At 42.8% G+C, this 18,892-nt stretch overlaps 1 protein-coding gene and 1 long non-coding RNA gene across 2 annotated transcripts in view; one reads left to right on the plus strand and one right to left on the minus strand.

The window, feature by feature from the left end:
• Positions 1-18,892, plus strand: part of LOC146059975 (uncharacterized) — a 175,331-nt gene that overhangs the window by 88,270 nt on the left and 68,169 nt on the right. The gene's annotated exons all lie outside the window — the stretch shown is intronic.
• The window catches only part of TSPAN2 (tetraspanin 2), a 167,342-nt gene that overhangs the window by 15,681 nt on the left and 132,769 nt on the right, over positions 1-18,892 (minus strand). The window contains exons 3-7 of the mRNA XM_083172713.1: positions 16,195-16,292; positions 15,260-15,334; positions 4,298-4,393; positions 2,545-2,625; positions 1,312-1,395 (exon numbers count right to left, since the gene is read on the minus strand). Of these exons, the coding sequence (XP_083028839.1) occupies positions 1,312-1,395; positions 2,545-2,625; positions 4,298-4,393; positions 15,260-15,334; positions 16,195-16,292 (434 nt within the window). The remainder of the gene's footprint in view (positions 1-1,311; positions 1,396-2,544; positions 2,626-4,297; positions 4,394-15,259; positions 15,335-16,194; positions 16,293-18,892) is intronic.

Genomic DNA, 18,892 nt, shown 5'->3' on the forward strand with positions numbered 1-18,892 from the left:
GGTATGCAAAAGTCAAGGATGTAATTATGCGCGCGCCTTCGGCGCGCCTGCTCGGGAAGAGGTGGCGTGGCTACTTTAAAGGGGGCGTGGTCACATATAAAGGGGCGTGGTCACTTAAAAAAGGGGTTTATCATTAAATGTAGTGTACCTCACTATATATGCCTTATACATATTATGCACCAAAATAGTATTAGCCCCTTACACGTGCCCCCACAGTGCCAGATACACATTGCCCCCACAGTGCCAGATATATATGTCCCCACAGTGCCAGATATGCCTGCTCCCCAGTGCCAGATACATATGTCTCCACAGTACAAGGTACACGTGCCCCCCCCAGTGCCAGACACACATGCCCCCACAGTACAAGGTACACGTGCCCCCCAGTGCCAGATACACATGCCCCCAGTGCCAGATACACATGCCCCCAGTGCCAGATACACATGTCTCCACAAGTGCCAGATACATGTGTCCCCACCAGTGCTCCCCAGTGCCAGATACATGTGTCCCCACCAGTGCTCCCCAGTGCCAGATACACATGTCCCCACACTGGCACATATATATATATATATGCCCCAGATACCCATTGCCCCCACAGTGCCAGATACACATTGCCCCCACAGTACAAGGTACACCTGCCCCTCAGTGCCAGATACATGTGCCCCCCAGTGCCAGATACACCTGCCCCCCAGTGCCAGTGAAGCTTCCCCCTCTCTTCTCCTCCCCTCCAATCTACTCCCCTTCCCTCACCTTTTAATTATATTTAGACTCTCAGTGGTGGATGTCTTTCAGTCCCACTGGGCAGAGATGGATGCTGCAGATAGATCGCTGCCGGGCCGCGGCGGGCTTCGGACGGAAGTACTGTACAGATGGCTGTACTGTACTTCCGCCCTGCGCCTGTTGCGGCCCGGCAGCGATCTACTGTATCTGTAGCATCCATCTCTGGCCAGTGGAACTGAAAGTCAGCCACCGCTGAGAGTCTCTATCCCACCTGGCCACCTGCCTTCCCCCAGGCCGGCGCTGCGTCCCACGACGCTGCATATAGTAAAAGCAGTGAGCAGGCGCTAGTCTGCACACTCCTATTACTTAAAAAAAAAAATTACCGGCCCACTTCGACCACTGGTCATGATTGTATGGTTTTGGACTCTGGGGATTTCACGGTAAATCACATTGTCGTCAAAATCATCCATAGCCAAAATCGCACTGTGTGTACTCAGCTTCAGTTTGTCAATCTTACAGCTGCAGAGAGTCCCTTGTACACCATTTCTATAAAAAGTTACTACAGATATGTGCTGTGATATGCATAATACTTACCGTTATTCCGGCTGTACAGACCGCAAGTATTCCAACTATCTGGAAATTATGATGCACCACTTTCTCAATCTCTTCCAAGCAGTTCTATAAAATGTCAGATACAGTTTTTATTAATGCATACAATAATGTATTACCAGTACCATGAAAAAGCAAAGGTATAAATGGGTCTGCCATAAGGTGAGGAAATTGTATCAAATGCTTGCATGTCATTTACTTTGCTTTTTGCAAAAATAAACAGTCATTTCAGGTGGCATGTACAAGAAAAACCTCACTTACAAGAAAAAACAATTTCATTAGTTCGTCGGGCGATGCTATGGGGGTCCGGGAAGAGGCGAGTGCAGGCAGCCTGGGTGGGCGGTATCATGGAGGCGGTGAGAGGTCAGCGCGATGCGCACAGGATGAGGCGGCTGTTTGTGTGGCCTGCGCAGCGCGACCTCTGACATCATCACGCTGCGCAGAGCCGCACTGCCCGGGACGGAAGAAGCCAGGCAGCGTCAGAGCACTAGTAGAAGTACGTTTATTTATAAGATGCCACAAAGTGTCTGCAGCGCCGTACATAGCAAACGAAAAAAACAAATTAGAGGGTAACATACAGGGTGTGTTGATAAAATACTGCATAAATAGGGGTATAGCTGGTAGAACTAAAGTCAGCATCAGTTCTGAAGATGAAGTAGAGGAAGGGAAGAACAGGGCAGGAGCGCTGGTGAGGTAAAGAGGTAGGGTGAGGAAGTGAGGAAGTGAGGAAGGAGGGCCCTACTCATAAGAGTTAACAGCCTAAAAGGAGGTGGGTGGACGAACGAAAAACAATAGGATAAGTAGGAAGGGATAGGAGCGGATGGAGGGGTAGGGTAGGCAGGATAGGAGGAGCAAAAGAGCTCAGACGCTGCCCGGCATTAGACTGTGCATCCGCAGTCTAATCCCGAAATACCAGGATTGGAAACTCCAATCCCGGGATTGAAATCCCGGCATTTTAGGGGCCAAATCCCAGGATCCCGCTGATCCCTATCCCGGGATTGGCCACCCTAGTCATGACATTACATTTTCATACATGTGCATAAACAAATGAGTGATGTTGAGCTTGGTTGATTATGTTCCTTATAGTTTACTAGCAACAGAAATTAGCGGACAATGCTTAAAATATGTAGGGAAAAAGTAAATAACCTATAAAGCTAAAAATAGTATTTCTCAATAATCTTGCAGAAGCCCATTGGCTAGAACGTTCATAAAACATACCTTATGCTGTTTATATTCGTCTAAACACAAGCTGCTCACATGCTCTGCGCTCTTAGGGTCCTCATTCCCACAGCACTTTGCCTGTAAAGAACGGAATAAAAACCTGAAATGTAGGGGTTTAATAAAACTATCTGCATAGCTCCATAAACCAATAAACAAATTTCCTTTATGTACAAATGGCGTGGACTTGTCTGAGGGACCAGAAAGAGGTGCAGTCACAGCGGCTGACACGGACAGCTGACGTCACCGGAGAGTCACTTAGATCTGTGAACGCCTTCTAAATGTCACTTAGATTTGGGAACCAGGACTGGCCCATGAGCCTGGTGCTGGTTATAGAAATAGGGTGACCCCACCTTTTTGCACCCCTGTATTTTTGCAACCAGGACTTGCTCAATGAGCCTGGGGCTGGTTACAGCCAGGCTGGGGGAACCCCATGCCATTTAAAAACAATATATATATTTTTTTTACTGCCAAGCATCGCACGGATCTGACAGATCCGTACGATGCTGATGGCTCGCAAGTCTTCGGCTGCCATATACATTTACGGCATATATTTACGGCACCCAAATACAAATGGCTACGACATTGGCCAATACGAATCTGGAGAATATGACAGCTTTGTAAATTTGCCGTATTCTCCACTCGTATATAAGGCTGATCCCGATCGTACGGGGATTGGCCGTATACGGCTGTCCTTAGTAAATTTTCCCCATACTATCTATTCTGGCTGCGTACAGTGTGTAATGTAAAATCATTTTGTAAACACTTTCTCAATGCTCCACTTCCTTTATGAATGGGGGGAATGTAGCGGCTTCTCTGTGTACATCATGGGGCTGAGTTACAGATAGCTGCATTGTGCAATATATGACATATGCATTAGATATTTTCTTGCCTCCCCAATATCAAAATTGTCTAGGACAAGTAAATATTATTAGGTTTGGGGGCTACCAATCCCTTAAGACTAGGCCATGCACAACCAAGCCCCCAACATGACATGGTTACATTATTTCCATTTTATCAAATATAATGTGGTGCAAAAAGAGTCAGATTTACTGCAACATAATCATGGCAGGATAAATATAATGGATGGGGACTTCCCTGGAGACAATCAGGAACATGAAAGGAAACATATTTCCAATAGGTTTGTACAGCGGTCTCAAAATGCCACAGCCAGCACTTTAGGTGCCCATACACGTTGCGATTTTAACATGGTTAATTGGCTAGAATCGTACTGTGTACCTGCGGGGCTGGGATGCGATGCGTGTCCCCGTGAGTGCAATATTGTATAGCACTATGTGCAGGCAGTACTTTTTGTGCTACATCGCTTCGCATCACTTTTGTAGTACATGCGATTCGATGTCCATTAGGTAACTATCATCTTTAAGAAAGAAAAAAAAAAACGGCAAAAATCGCATCGCAACAGTACAGTACTGTACATCGCAATGCATTGCATCCCCTACAAGTGCCAAAAAACGCACAGCACCATAAAATCAAAATGTGTATGGGCACCTTTTGTGTAATGTGGTCACAGATTTCCTCCTATAGGGAATAGCAACAGCTATGCATTTACTACATATAGTATTTTTTTCTTATTTGTTATCATGATATTTTAGGTGGTATATATTTTTAATTTTTACAGCTGAATTTATCCTAAAAGTAAAATCCAGTCTTCTTTTACAGAACAAAACACTGAAATGTTAGAATAATGTTCTTGTTCTCTTTATCCATCCCACACAAGCTGAGGAACACATACCAAACTGTGAACATCTTGCAGTGTTTGGTTTCCTTCCGCCTTGTCTATAAAATTTTTGTAAGCCTCCGAGTATAAATGTTGAATGTCTGTAACAGTCTGTCAAGAGAACACAAATGAAACTAGTCATATTCAACATAAAGGCAAAGCTCAGGCTCTATAAATGTTAGTAACAAATAATTGGAAACTTCTGTAGAACAGCCCAGAGAGGTAGCAGCCAACAGAAAGCTGTTTGTCAGGGGCTGCAGAAGTTACCATAACTAGATGACCAGGTGCTGACTTGATTCATAGATGTGGCGCATCCAGTGGCGTAAGTTCGTCCAATTTGCCTGGAGGCTTGATACATTTTGGTGTCCCCCCTACACACACACACACACACACACACACACACACACACACAGCACCTTACATAAATATATGTATGCATGTGTGTATGTAGGTATATTATGTATATTGTGTTTAAATTAAAGAAGGAGGGGGAGTCGCCACAGAAGCAATACTGACAACTTTTAATCAACTGATTCAAGTTTGCAGGGGAGGAGAGGTGCCCCCTTGGGAGCAGGAGCCTGGTGGAAGATGACTCCATTGATTCTCAGAGTTACGCCTCTGCATGCAACATCATTACTGCTGCAATCCTGTGCACAGTGGGTGTGCAAAAAGTATGCAAATGTAACAACCATGGAGTTTTTGTATTGAGATGCCCACTTACACGCACCCACTGGACATACATCGGGCAATCATTGGCCTTATGATCACACAGCATGGTCGCATGGGATTGCGGTCTCAAGGTGTGATGCCCCCAAAATGATTACAACATGCATGTATATGAGTCGCCACAACCGCCCACCCTGTAACCACCTACGAAAACTTCCTGTCAATCACCATGCAAATAAATCCTCCATGCGATTGCCGTCGTAAGACAATCATAGCACATGCACAGAGTGACTTATATATGACATTCATAATGATGTGGAAGATAATGACGGGTTCTGAACGATTCCTGCACTATATCATATATCAAGGGAAATCATTGACGACATTGCATCGTTTGCATGAAGTATTATGTGTACCCAGCTTTAGGCACAAATGAAAATACTTGAGAAGGTGACTGTATGTTCCACAGCAATGTCATACATCTGATGCGATTCCTGGATGGGGTCAGGACGTTCATAGATGTATCTGTACTATTAGACTTAAGGTCCATACACACTGGGTGATTTTGCGCAGAGTGTAGAGTATGCTGACTGACGATGGGGAAATCACTGGGCTGAAAATTGCTCAGTGCATATACATTGTGCGTTTTTCTCCCGTTTTAGTGAATTTCCCGGGGGTGGACGACTTTACATAGCAGGACGTTATGGAAAGCCATCCATCCTGTCAATCATCTGCTGGTTGGGGCCAGCCATGCAGCATGAGCGCACATCAGCGCTCATCACTTCCCTGTACACACTGGGCGGCTTTGGAGCTGAAAGCAGCTCAAAAGACATAAAATGAGCTGCTTTCAGCTTAAAGTCACCCAGTGTGTATGGGTCTAAAGGCCCATACACACTAGAAGATTTTCATTTCAAAAGACTTTGCCAAAATCTGTGATAGATTTATCTATCACCAAAGTAGTGCGCACACACTGAGCTATTTTCCCCAAAGAGCAAGAGATTTTCAGGAGGCGAAAAGGCCCATACACACTTGAAGATTTTCATTTCAAAAGACTTTGCCAAAATCTTTGATAGCTATATCTTTCACCAAAGTAGTGCGTACACACTGAGCTATTTTCCCCAAAGAGCAAGAGATTTTCAGGAGGCAAAAGACTTTGCTGAAAATATTCATTATAAATGGGCTGGGTTTGAATTCCAAGGGTTCCATATATACAGTACATTGGTGGCAGTAGGCATATAAATATATAAACATTGGTGGGCAGTGTTGATGCTAATTTATGATTTATGCATTGCTGGCACAGACCAGCAATGTATACGTTACTGCCAACACTGCCCATCAATGTTTATATATTTATATGCCCACTGCCACAAATGTATATTTATTTAAATGCAACCCCCCCCCCCCCCCCCATGTGCCCCTGGAGCGACTCGGCGGCCGTCACCACATCCCCCTCCAGCCCCTTCCCTCCCTCGGTGAGATGTGCCCACCAATGTTTATATTTTATATGCCCACTGCCACCAATGTATTCATTTAAGAGCACCAACAATATATATATATATATATATATATACATATATATATATATATATATATAAATTAATATATATATAATAAAAATATATATTATATATATATATATATATAATATATATTATATAACATATAAAGTGACCAGGGTGGCGGCACTCACGGACGAGTTGAATAAACGACACTGAGTCTCAGATGTGATCAACGTTTCAAAGCTACATTGGCCTTTTCGAAAAAGCCAATGTAGCTTTGAAACGTTGATCACATCTGAGACTCAGTGTCGTTTATTCAACTCGTCCGTGAGTGCCGCCACCCTGGTCACTTTATACAAAGCGCACTTCACAGTGGGTAATTTTCGAGGAGGGCACCGGGCGTCCATCATTTGTCAGCAACGGAGTGCCGGCATATACACCAAACTTATATAACATATATATATAATATATATATATATATATATAATATATATATATATATATATTATATATATATATATATATAATATATTGGTGCATTTAATGAATACATTGGTGGCAGTGGGCAGAATAATATAACCATTGGTGCCCAGCAGGGTGTTAGCAGGGAGCAGTGCTGTCTGCTCCGTGTGTTTAGCAAGGCTGGGGGCAGGGCTAGCCGGGGAGCAGGTCTCTGCAGCAGCAGCAGCATCCAGCCGGCCAGCCAGACGGAGCACAGGGGTGAGTATGACGGGCGAGGGGGCGGGCGGTCTGCCGGGCTGAAAGTGGTTAATCTTTCAGCCCGGCAGGCGTACACACATGGCGATGATGGATGAAAAACCATCCATCATCGCCACATCTGCTGGTAAAACCAGCAGATGAACCACTTTCCTAGCGATGATGCGGGAGCGCGCATCATCGCTAGTCGGCAATCTCCGGGGCATACAAACTGGGTGATTTTCGGCTGAAAATCGCTCAAAACGGCTGTTTTGACCGATTTTCAGCTGAAAATCGTCAAGTGTGTATGGGCCTAAAGACTTTGTTGAAAATCTTTCATTATAAAAGGCGATTTACATAATGGGCTGGGTTTGAATTCCATTGGTTCCATATTTACATTACTGGCAGTGACACGGGGGGGGGTATGCGGCCACCAGCGAGTAGTTCCACGGGGGAGGGGGTGGGGATGGGGTGGTGTGTGTGCAGCCACGCCGCTCCGACAGCGTGGCGCGGTGCATGGTCCATGGGTGGGGGGGGGGGGGGGGTGCGGGTGCCGGAGCAAGTCAGCTGTGGTGCAGTGTGGCTCAACTGGCTTTAGGGGGGACGGGGTGCGGGTGCCAGTCACCTTGCTCCATGCCACTGACCTGCTCCCAAGTGACCTGCTGTCGGGTTGGCACTCCACATAAAAGTAAATGAACTCACCCTGGTGCCTTCCCAGGTAGGGACAAATCTCCACCAACAATATGCAGGGTTTTTGGGCGGCACTCTACGGTTTTTGCTAAGAAATCATACACCTGGACACAGGAAACATTTTGGATTCACAAATTGAATTCAATAGCCCCGTTAGGGCTCAATGAATCAATCTCTTTTTCTTGTTTTTCTTGATTTGCCAGGTCCATTTGTCATGTAATCTTTTTGCTTTGCTATTTTGACACACACAGAGGACACAGGGCATACGTATTTATATGGTTTCTTTATTGCCAGTATTGCATTGCCGTTTAATGTGTCTTTCTTCTATTGCCTGACAGTTTAATTTCATCATACCATGTTACTGTATTTTTATTTACTGTGATAGACTTCGGCTTACTCATATTTTTTGATTGTTTATTCAGCATGTATTCTTTTTCATGCAACAGCACGTAGCAAGATGTATACACGTGCTACATGTGTCATTGTTTTATTTTGTTCGTTACGTCATTCATTATTTGACACTTAAAAGGTGCAGGTGTAGTTTTTTGACACTGCGCTTAGAGACATCCTATTTCCCTTTTGTCCTACTTGATTGTTCAATTTATTCACTGTACCTATGCCTTGAAATTCCCCCCTAAGTTGCACTGGTCTGCCTAGTTCATTCACACACACACCAGCAGATTTCGCAGCAGGAGCGCGGTCTTATCCTGACAGCGCCTGCTTTAATCCCCGGCTACAGTTGCGTTAGCAGCACCAGCCGCACTGGGGTAGTCCCGTCAGTCACGGGACAACTGGACATTCCACGGATGCCAGTTGGAACATGCACACTAGATCGCATTTTCCCCGTGAGGTTTGAGCCTACTCTCCTCCCGGTACAGTATGACGCTGATGCGTTTTGCACACGGCATTCCACCGCAACCCAATGGGGGAGGGACACCGCACAGGAGCTCACATGGGTGCACTGTTTGTTCTTTAAAAGTTTGGTGAGTACCAATTGTCATTTGTGTTCTTGATAAAAATCCGCAAGGATTGAAACGTTGAACTGAACGTACCTGTGTCCAGGTGTATGATTTCTTAGCAAAAACCGTAGAGTGCCGCCCAAAAACCCTGTATATATATATATATATATATATATATATATATATATATATATATATATATATATATATATATATATATATATATATATATATACACACACATACAGAGTACCACAACACTCGCCATCCCTGCGAATGGGGTGCAAACAGCACTCGCCATTCCCAGGTTGGGGTGAAAGTGGCCTGTGACCACATGCTCTAATACATACAAATACAGGGACTCAACACTCTCCATAATGAACTAACTCACCTTAGTATATAATTAATCAAATAAATAATGGGGTTTTAGTTCATGAATTGATCAATGCATTTAAGCTTGCAGCCCATCGCCAAGGGACCCCATTTCACTGCAAGTCCTACACTAGCATTTGTTTCTCAAGAGCCTGCCAACTGCTGACACATCATAGCTAAAGTCGACATGTGCTTTTTCCTGGTTTAAAGCTCACCTGCCAAGTGCCTTATGGCTTTTAAAGATGAGGCAGTCACCTAACACAACACCTGACTTAGAATTAAAGGGGCAGCTGTAACAGGTTACAGATAAATTAGCTCATCTGGGGTGAAAGAGAAAGCTATGATCACAGTAACAAAGGTTAATAAAAATTAACCCACATATATACACACATACAGAGTACCACAACACTCGCCATCCCTGCGAATGGGGTGCAAACAGCACTCGCCATTCCCAGGTTGGGGTGAAAGTGGCCTGTGACCACATGCTCTAATACATACAAATACAGGGACTCAACACTCTCCATAATGAACTAACTCACCTTAGTATATAATTAATCAAATAAATAATGGGGTTTTAGTTCATGAATTGATCAATGCATTTAAGCTTGCAGCCCATCGCCAAGGGACCCCATTTCACTGCAAGTCCTACACTAGCATTTGTTTCTCAAGAGCCTGCCAACTGCTGACACATCATAGCTAAAGTCGACATGTGCTTTTTCCTGGTTTAAAGCTCACCTGCCAAGTGCCTTATGGCTTTTAAAGATGAGGCAGTCACCTAACACAACACCTGACTTAGAATTAAAGGGGCAGCTGTAACAGGTTACAGATAAATTAGCTCATCTGGGGTGAAAGAGAAAGCTATGATCACAGTAACAAAGGTTAATAAAAATTAACCCACATATATACACACATACAGAGTACCACAACACTCGCCATCCCTGCGAATGGGGTGCAAACAGCACTCGCCATTCCCAGGTTGGGGTGAAAGTGGCCTGTGACCACATGCTCTAATACATACAAATACAGGGACTCAACACTCTCCATAATGAACTAACTCACCTTAGTATATAATTAATCAAATAAATAATGGGGTTTTAGTTCATGAATTGATCAATGCATTTAAGCTTGCAGCCCATCGCCAAGGGACCCCATTTCACTGCAAGTCCTACACTAGCATTTGTTTCTCAAGAGCCTGCCAACTGCTGACACATCATAGCTAAAGTCGACATGTGCTTTTTCCTGGTTTAAAGCTCACCTGCCAAGTGCCTTATGGCTTTTAAAGATGAGGCAGTCACCTAACACAACACCTGACTTAGAATTAAAGGGGCAGCTGTAACAGGTTACAGATAAATTAGCTCATCTGGGGTGAAAGAGAAAGCTATGATCACAGTAACAAAGGTTAATAAAAATTAACCCACATATATACACACATACAGAGTACCACAACACTCGCCATCCCTGCGAATGGGGTGCAAACAGCACTCGCCATTCCCAGGTTGGGGTGAAAGTGGCCTGTGACCACATGCTCTAATACATACAAATACAGGGACTCAACACTCTCCATAATGAACTAACTCACCTTAGTATATAATTAATCAAATAAATAATGGGGTTTTAGTTCATGAATTGATCAATGCATTTAAGCTTGCAGCCCATCGCCAAGGGACCCCATTTCACTGCAAGTCCTACACTAGCATTTGTTTCTCAAGAGCCTGCCAACTGCTGACACATCATAGCTAAAGTCGACATGTGCTTTTTCCTGGTTTAAAGCTCACCTGCCAAGTGCCTTATGGCTTTTAAAGATGAGGCAGTCACCTAACACAACACCTGACTTAGAATTAAAGGGGCAGCTGTAACAGGTTAAAGATAAATTAGCTCATCTGGGGTGAAAGAGAAAGCTATGATCACAGTAACAAAGGTTAATAAAAATTAACCCACATATATACACACATACAGAGTACCACAACACTCGCCATCCCTGCGAATGGGGTGCAAACAGCACTCGCCATTCCCAGGTTGGGGTGAAAGTGGCCTGTGACCACATGCTCTAATACATACAAATACAGGGACTCAACACTCTCCATAATGAACTAACTCACCTTAGTATATAATTAATCAAATAAATAATGGGGTTTTAGTTCATGAATTGATCAATGCATTTAAGCTTGCAGCCCATCGCCAAGGGACCCCATTTCACTGCAAGTCCTACACTAGCATTTGTTTCTCAAGAGCCTGCCAACTGCTGACACATCATAGCTAAAGTCGACATGTGCTTTTTCCTGGTTTAAAGCTCACCTGCCAAGTGCCTTATGGCTTTTAAAGATGAGGCAGTCACAGGCCACTTTCACCCCAACCTGGGAATGGCGAGTGCTGTTTGCACCCCATTCGCAGGGATGGCGAGTGTTGTGGTACTCTGTATGTGTGTATATATGTGGGTTAATTTTTATTAACCTTTGTTACTGTGATCATAGCTTTCTCTTTCACCCCAGATGAGCTAATTTATCTGTAACCTGTTACAGCTGCCCCTTTAATTCTAAGTCAGGTGTTGTGTTAGGTGACTGCCTCATCTTTAAAAGCCATAAGGCACTTGGCAGGTGAGCTTTAAACCAGGAAAAAGCACATGTCGACTTTAGCTATGATGTGTCAGCAGTTGGCAGGCTCTTGAGAAACAAATGCTAGTGTAGGACTTGCAGTGAAATGGGGTCCCTTGGCGATGGGCTGCAAGCTTAAATGCATTGATCAATTCATGAACTAAAACCCCATTATTTATTTGATTAATTATATACTAAGGTGAGTTAGTTCATTATGGAGAGTGTTGAGTCCCTGTATTTGTATGTATTAGAGCATGTGGTCACAGGCCACTTTCACCCCAACCTGGGAATGGCGAGTGCTGTTTGCACCCCATTCGCAGGGATGGCGAGTGTTGTGGTACTCTGTATGTGTGTATATATGTGGGTTAATTTTTATTAACCTTTGTTACTGTGATCATAGCTTTCTCTTTCACCCCAGATGAGCTAATTTATCTGTAACCTGTTACAGCTGCCCCTTTAATTCTAAGTCAGGTGTTGTGTTAGGTGACTGCCTCATCTTTAAAAGCCATAAGGCACTTGGCAGGTGAGCTTTAAACCAGGAAAAAGCACATGTCGACTTTAGCTATGATGTGTCAGCAGTTGGCAGGCTCTTGAGAAACAAATGCTAGTGTAGGACTTGCAGTGAAATGGGGTCCCTTGGCGATGGGCTGCAAGCTTAAATGCATTGATCAATTCATGAACTAAAACCCCATTATTTATTTGATTAATTATATACTAAGGTGAGTTAGTTCATTATGGAGAGTGTTGAGTCCCTGTATTTGTATGTATTAGAGCATGTGGTCACAGGCCACTTTCACCCCAACCTGGGAATGGCGAGTGCTGTTTGCACCCCATTCGCAGGGATGGCGAGTGTTGTGGTACTCTGTATGTGTGTATATATGTGGGTTAATTTTTATTAACCTTTGTTACTGTGATCATAGCTTTCTCTTTCACCCCAGATGAGCTAATTTATCTGTAACCTGTTACAGCTGCCCCTTTAATTCTAAGTCAGGTGTTGTGTTAGGTGACTGCCTCATCTTTAAAAGCCATAAGGCACTTGGCAGGTGAGCTTTAAACCAGGAAAAAGCACATGTCGACTTTAGCTATGATGTGTCAGCAGTTGGCAGGCTCTTGAGAAACAAATGCTAGTGTAGGACTTGCAGTAAAATGGGGTCCCTTGGCGATGGGCTGCAAGCTTAAATGCATTGATCAATTCATGAACTAAAACCCCATTATTTATTTGATTAATTATATACTAAGGTGAGTTAGTTCATTATGGAGAGTGTTGAGTCCCTGTATTTGTATGTATTAGAGCATGTGGTCACAGGCCACTTTCACCCCAACCTGGGAATGGCGAGTGCTGTTTGCACCCCATTCGCAGGGATGGCGAGTGTTGTGGTACTCTGTATGTGTGTATATATGTGGGTTAATTTTTATTAACCTTTGTTACTGTGATCATAGCTTTCTCTTTCACCCCAGATGAGCTAATTTATCTGTAACCTGTTACAGCTGCCCCTTTAATTCTAAGTCAGGTGTTGTGTTAGGTGACTGCCTCATCTTTAAAAGCCATAAGGCACTTGGCAGGTGAGCTTTAAACCAGGAAAAAGCACATGTCGACTTTAGCTATGATGTGTCAGCAGTTGGCAGGCTCTTGAGAAACAAATGCTAGTGTAGGACTTGCAGTGAAATGGGGTCCCTTGGCGATGGGCTGCAAGCTTAAATGCATTGATCAATTCATGAACTAAAACCCCATTATTTATTTGATTAATTATATACTAAGGTGAGTTAGTTCATTATGGAGAGTGTTGAGTCCCTGTATTTGTATGTATTAGAGCATGTGGTCACAGGCCACTTTCACCCCAACCTGGGAATGGCGAGTGCTGTTTGCACCCCATTCGCAGGGATGGCGAGTGTTGTGGTACTCTGTATGTGTGTATATATGTGGGTTAATTTTTATTAACCTTTGTTACTGTGATCATAGCTTTCTCTTTCACCCCAGATGAGCTAATTTATCTGTAACCTGTTACAGCTGCCCCTTTAATTCTAAGTCAGGTGTTGTGTTAGGTGACTGCCTCATCTTTAAAAGCCATAAGGCACTTGGCAGGTGAGCTTTAAACCAGGAAAAAGCACATGTCGACTTTAGCTATGATGTGTCAGCAGTTGGCAGGCTCTTGAGAAACAAATGCTAGTGTAGGACTTGCAGTGAAATGGGGTCCCTTGGCGATGGGCTGCAAGCTTAAATGCATTGATCAATTCATGAACTAAAACCCCATTATTTATTTGATTAATTATATACTAAGGTGAGTTAGTTCATTATGGAGAGTGTTGAGTCCCTGTATTTGTATGTATTAGAGCATGTGGTCACAGGCCACTTTCACCCCAACCTGGGAATGGCGAGTGCTGTTTGCACCCCATTCGCAGGGATGGCGAGTGTTGTGGTACTCTGTATGTGTGTATATATGTGGGTTAATTTTTATTAACCTTTGTTACTGTGATCATAGCTTTCTCTTTCACCCCAGATGAGCTAATTTATCTGTAACCTGTTACAGCTGCCCCTTTAATTCTAAGTCAGGTGTTGTGTTAGGTGACTGCCTCATCTTTAAAAGCCATAAGGCACTTGGCAGGTGAGCTTTAAACCAGGAAAAAGCACATGTCGACTTTAGCTATGATGTGTCAGCAGTTGGCAGGCTCTTGAGAAACAAATGCTAGTGTAGGACTTGCAGTGAAATGGGGTCCCTTGGCGATGGGCTGCAAGCTTAAATGCATTGATCAATTCATGAACTAAAACCCCATTATTTATTTGATTAATTATATACTAAGGTGAGTTAGTTCATTATGGAGAGTGTTGAGTCCCTGTATTTGTGTGTATATATATATATATATATATATATATATATATATATATATGCAGGGGTTTTGGGCGGCACTCTACGGTTTTTGCTAAGAAATCTTATATTTATATAGTTGGTGCTAGCCAGTATATACAGTATATATTCACTACATTGGTGGCAGTGGGCATATAAAAATATAAACATTGGTGGGCAGTGGTGCCAATTATATACATTGCTGGTCTGTGCCAGCAATGTATATATGTACTGGCTTAAATATATTACATTGGTGCCCAGTGGAATCAGTAATATATAGATTGCTGGCATGTGCCAGCAATCTATATATTACTGGCTTAAAAAAAAACACATTGGTGCCCAGTGGTGCCAGTGATATATACATTGCTGGCATGTGCCAGCAATGTATATATTACTGGCTTATATATATACATTGGTGCCCAGTGGTATCAGTAATATATAGATACACACTTGCAGACTTTGAACTGAAAATCGCTCAAAACAGCTGTTTTGAGTGATTTTCAGCTCAAAGTCTGCAAGTATGTATGGGCCTTAAGCTTCTGTTATTTTAGAAAGTCTAAAATATATTTATAATAACATATTTCAAGACACAGTATTTCTGAAATGCTAAATAAATCCAAAATAATTTTTTTTTAGATCAATATAGTAATCAAAATCTTACCATTTTTTTACCCAAGAAAGCAAATACACCTGCAGTGATTTCTGTGGCAAAAATGACAAGTAGACAGGCGAAAAACTATAAAAGAAAAAGCAAATACAGAATACAATAAATTAACAGGTTATTAAATTTCTTATTTTTTCCATATTTCCTAACAAAACTACAGCATATAGGCCCTTATTCTGATCGGTGCGGCTGGATCCGAATATGCGGCCAGGACCGTGCGTGCGAAACCCAGCCTTCCATACGGATCGCCAACTCCGTCCGTACGCGGTAAGAAGCTGGCCGAAAGGACCGCATGTGTATTTTTCACGGAATACGCCTCCTCAATCTCAGGGAACCTCCCCCATCATTCGATGGTCGCAGACGCCCATGAAACGCGGGGCGTATGCATATGGTAATGAGCCCAAATAGCCCTACACGCCCCTCTCCACCCCCTGTTCGGAGTGTTCACATTTCACGCGGGATTTGGCCGTACGCCCCGCTCGCACATGCGCAGAGACTCCTCTGCACATGCGCAGACACAAAACATCGGCAGCACGAACGCACGCGGATATTACCGCACCAACCAGAATAAGGACCATAGAGCATTTATTTCACTGCAGGCAACAATTGAATAAGCTATTATGCATGCACTGGGACCGATTGTGTGTAACTATGGGCAACGTAGAGTCATAAGCAAAAAACACATCTCCATAACATAAACTAATTGCATCAAGGAGTCCCAGTACCACTAGATGTCCTGCCCCCCTTCCCCCTCTAAAAACCCTGCATTTACCTCTGTGTTCTATTCTGTCTTTGAATAGTACTGTATGTCATTCTGTTCTAATATATGCAAACATACAGGGAAATGTGTCATTATTTATAAGTATGTTGTTTTCACTGAATGTACAAGGCTGAAAATATATATCCTGAGCAGGTGCGGAATTTCCACTTACCGCTCCAAGCAAACACTGAGATTCCCGAGCAGCTCCACAGCAGCCAAAGAAGCCAATGACCATCATCAAGGCCCCGGCTCCTATCAGAATATAAAGCCCTGTAAGACAGAACAAAACACATATACCTAAGACACAATCCATTTTGTATTAATCTTTCATTAACACCTTGTTTTATCGTGCTGAAAACAGATAGAGAATGAAAGAATAACAGAATAAGGGTTAATACTTGGCAGCGCTGCTCATTTTACGTGGAGCCGGAGACTCCAAAGCTGCTCCATAATGAGTATTACCAGCACTTTCCTGGCTGTAGAACTGAAGTAGAAGTGCATCGAGTTTATTCAAGAGAACTTTTTCACTGCGTCCCACAGAACTGGCTTGTGGCGCTGTACGCCAGGCAACCTGTGGTTAGTTGTGGTATATCTATAACCCTCAACTTTGGCTGTCGGAGAATACAGTATCCTACTTTTTTATTTATTTGGAGGGGTTTATTAAAAATTTTCTTTGGACAATGGAATATTGATTCTCTTTAATAATCTGATCATAACTATTTAACATGCAATGTACTGTAAAATGTAAACAAGCTGGATGTATAATCTTCATTTCAAACAGAGAAGAATTAATACCACAGATCTTCTTGAGCACCCCTGGCGGTACTACTGACTGTGCTTTTAGGGCAACCTGCCCGTTCCATTAACTTGTTACCATTTCCTTTCTCGTGCCTTCGTTTCATGCAGCCTGACCAATCACCGGACAGACAGGTCTTTACTTTCCATTTCCAGTAAAACTCTGTACTGCTGTGAACATTGTGATGAGATAATTGTCTACAGAGTCTTCTTTCCCAGCCTGCTTGAAAACTGAAGACAAGCAGACGAAGAGTTGACTAATAACAAGATGTTCTGAACCTATTTCTTAATACCAGTACAAAAATATTTTTTTTATATTCAGGCGTTAAATACTATATAAGGTTGCAAGATGATAGCCTTGTGCAGTCTTTCTTATTAATTACATCAAATTTGGGAACTGCATATGGTTCAATATCCAGTAATTACTCTAAGCTGCACTTTGAATTTATTGGAAAAATTATTTTCGAACGTTGTATGTTTATAATTAGTGCCAAGTGCTCTGCCAACAGCAGGTCGGGCTGAGAGGCGTCTGCGAAACTGGGGAAGAGCCAAAAGTATATCACATTAGCAATGACATGACATTTAAGGTGGACAGCAGCTGGATGTGTATTTCTACTGAGAGAAGGAAATCTATCCCAGGGGAAGTCCCCGGATTCACTGCTATGCTCACACACCTCCCCTGACAATGTTTGTCTAAAGCAGATTCTATTTTAGCCAATAGTATGTCATGCTCGTGCATATATTTACAGCTGCAGTGTCTGTAGTAACTCTCTGCTCTCTTAGACCTTGTCCACATGTCTCCTGTTTCCAGCCACCTTCTACTGAAATATTATTATCCTATTTTTTAATATGGTACCACAAGCTTCCTGCAATGCCTAACAAAGTACATAAACAAATAAGCAAAACAAGAAAACAGTGACTTACAGTACAAGAGATATATATGTTGCATAAGCTTAACCAACATCTCTGAGCGGTTGATACATTTTGACATAAGAAACAAAATAATCATATCCCACTCTTCATCTGATATAGAGACATCCAATTCCTCCTCTGTTTTGATCTGAACTGGTAATTTATCCACCTCACTTGGGGCCAAAAGGTACTTATACCATAAAGAAATATGACTTCTTAGAGGTAGGGTGGACAGTTTGGATAATACGAGAGATGGGGAGGGGTGGGCATTGACAAGCTCATTTGTAGTGACTGGAGAAAATGATAAAACGCAAATATTTGTAAAAGTCATCACTGGGCATATCATATTGAGATTGAAGTTGACAAAGGATTTGACACCAGAGTTCTCCAAAAGGTATACTTGGGAAGCCTCTGTACCACCTACAGGGACAAAGAGAGGTCTGGGATCAAATAAGACAGAGCTTGTAAGGACAATTGGGCTGTGGGTAATGTCAGTTTACCAGTTATTTCAATCATAGTATCCCATTATTCAGTTGCCCACTAAAAAAACATTCCACCATAACCCAGAGTTTAGGGAAAGAAATATTAAACCAATCTAATAGCTGGGTAAACATGCTGGCCAGTTGGTATAACTACAGATTAGGAGCGGTAAGGCCGCCTCTAAATTTAGGTCACAAGATAATCTAGAGCATTTTTCTTTCCATATATAGGAAGAAGAAATGGCATAAAATTGGTAAATGTATGAACGTGATATAAATAGGGAATCTATACTTCCTCTCTTGGCAAACTAATTCGCTCTTTCGGATTTCAGTATCACTTATATGTGGATGATACTCAAATCTATCTATCAACCTCAGAGTTGTCACCAGTGGTCTTGGGCCGAGTCTCTGAATGTCTCTCTTCCATCTCAACTTGGATGTCTTCTCGCCACCTCAAACTCAATATTTCCAAAATTACTTATATTCCCACCAACCAAGAACAGTTACCATCCTGATATAGTCTCCATAACTGTTGACAACTTGACAATCTACTCGAACCCGCAAGCTCGTTGCCTAGGGGTCATCCTCGACTCTGAGCTGTCTTTTCTTCCCCACATTCAATCTCTCTCCAAATCATGTTACATGCATCTAAAAAACATATCCAAAATACGACCGTATCTCACA

The sequence above is a fragment of the Crinia signifera genome, chromosome 2 (genome assembly GCF_055691185.1).
Source record: "Crinia signifera chromosome 2, ASM5569118v1, whole genome shotgun sequence".
Taxonomy (NCBI): Eukaryota; Metazoa; Chordata; class Amphibia; order Anura; family Myobatrachidae; genus Crinia; species Crinia signifera.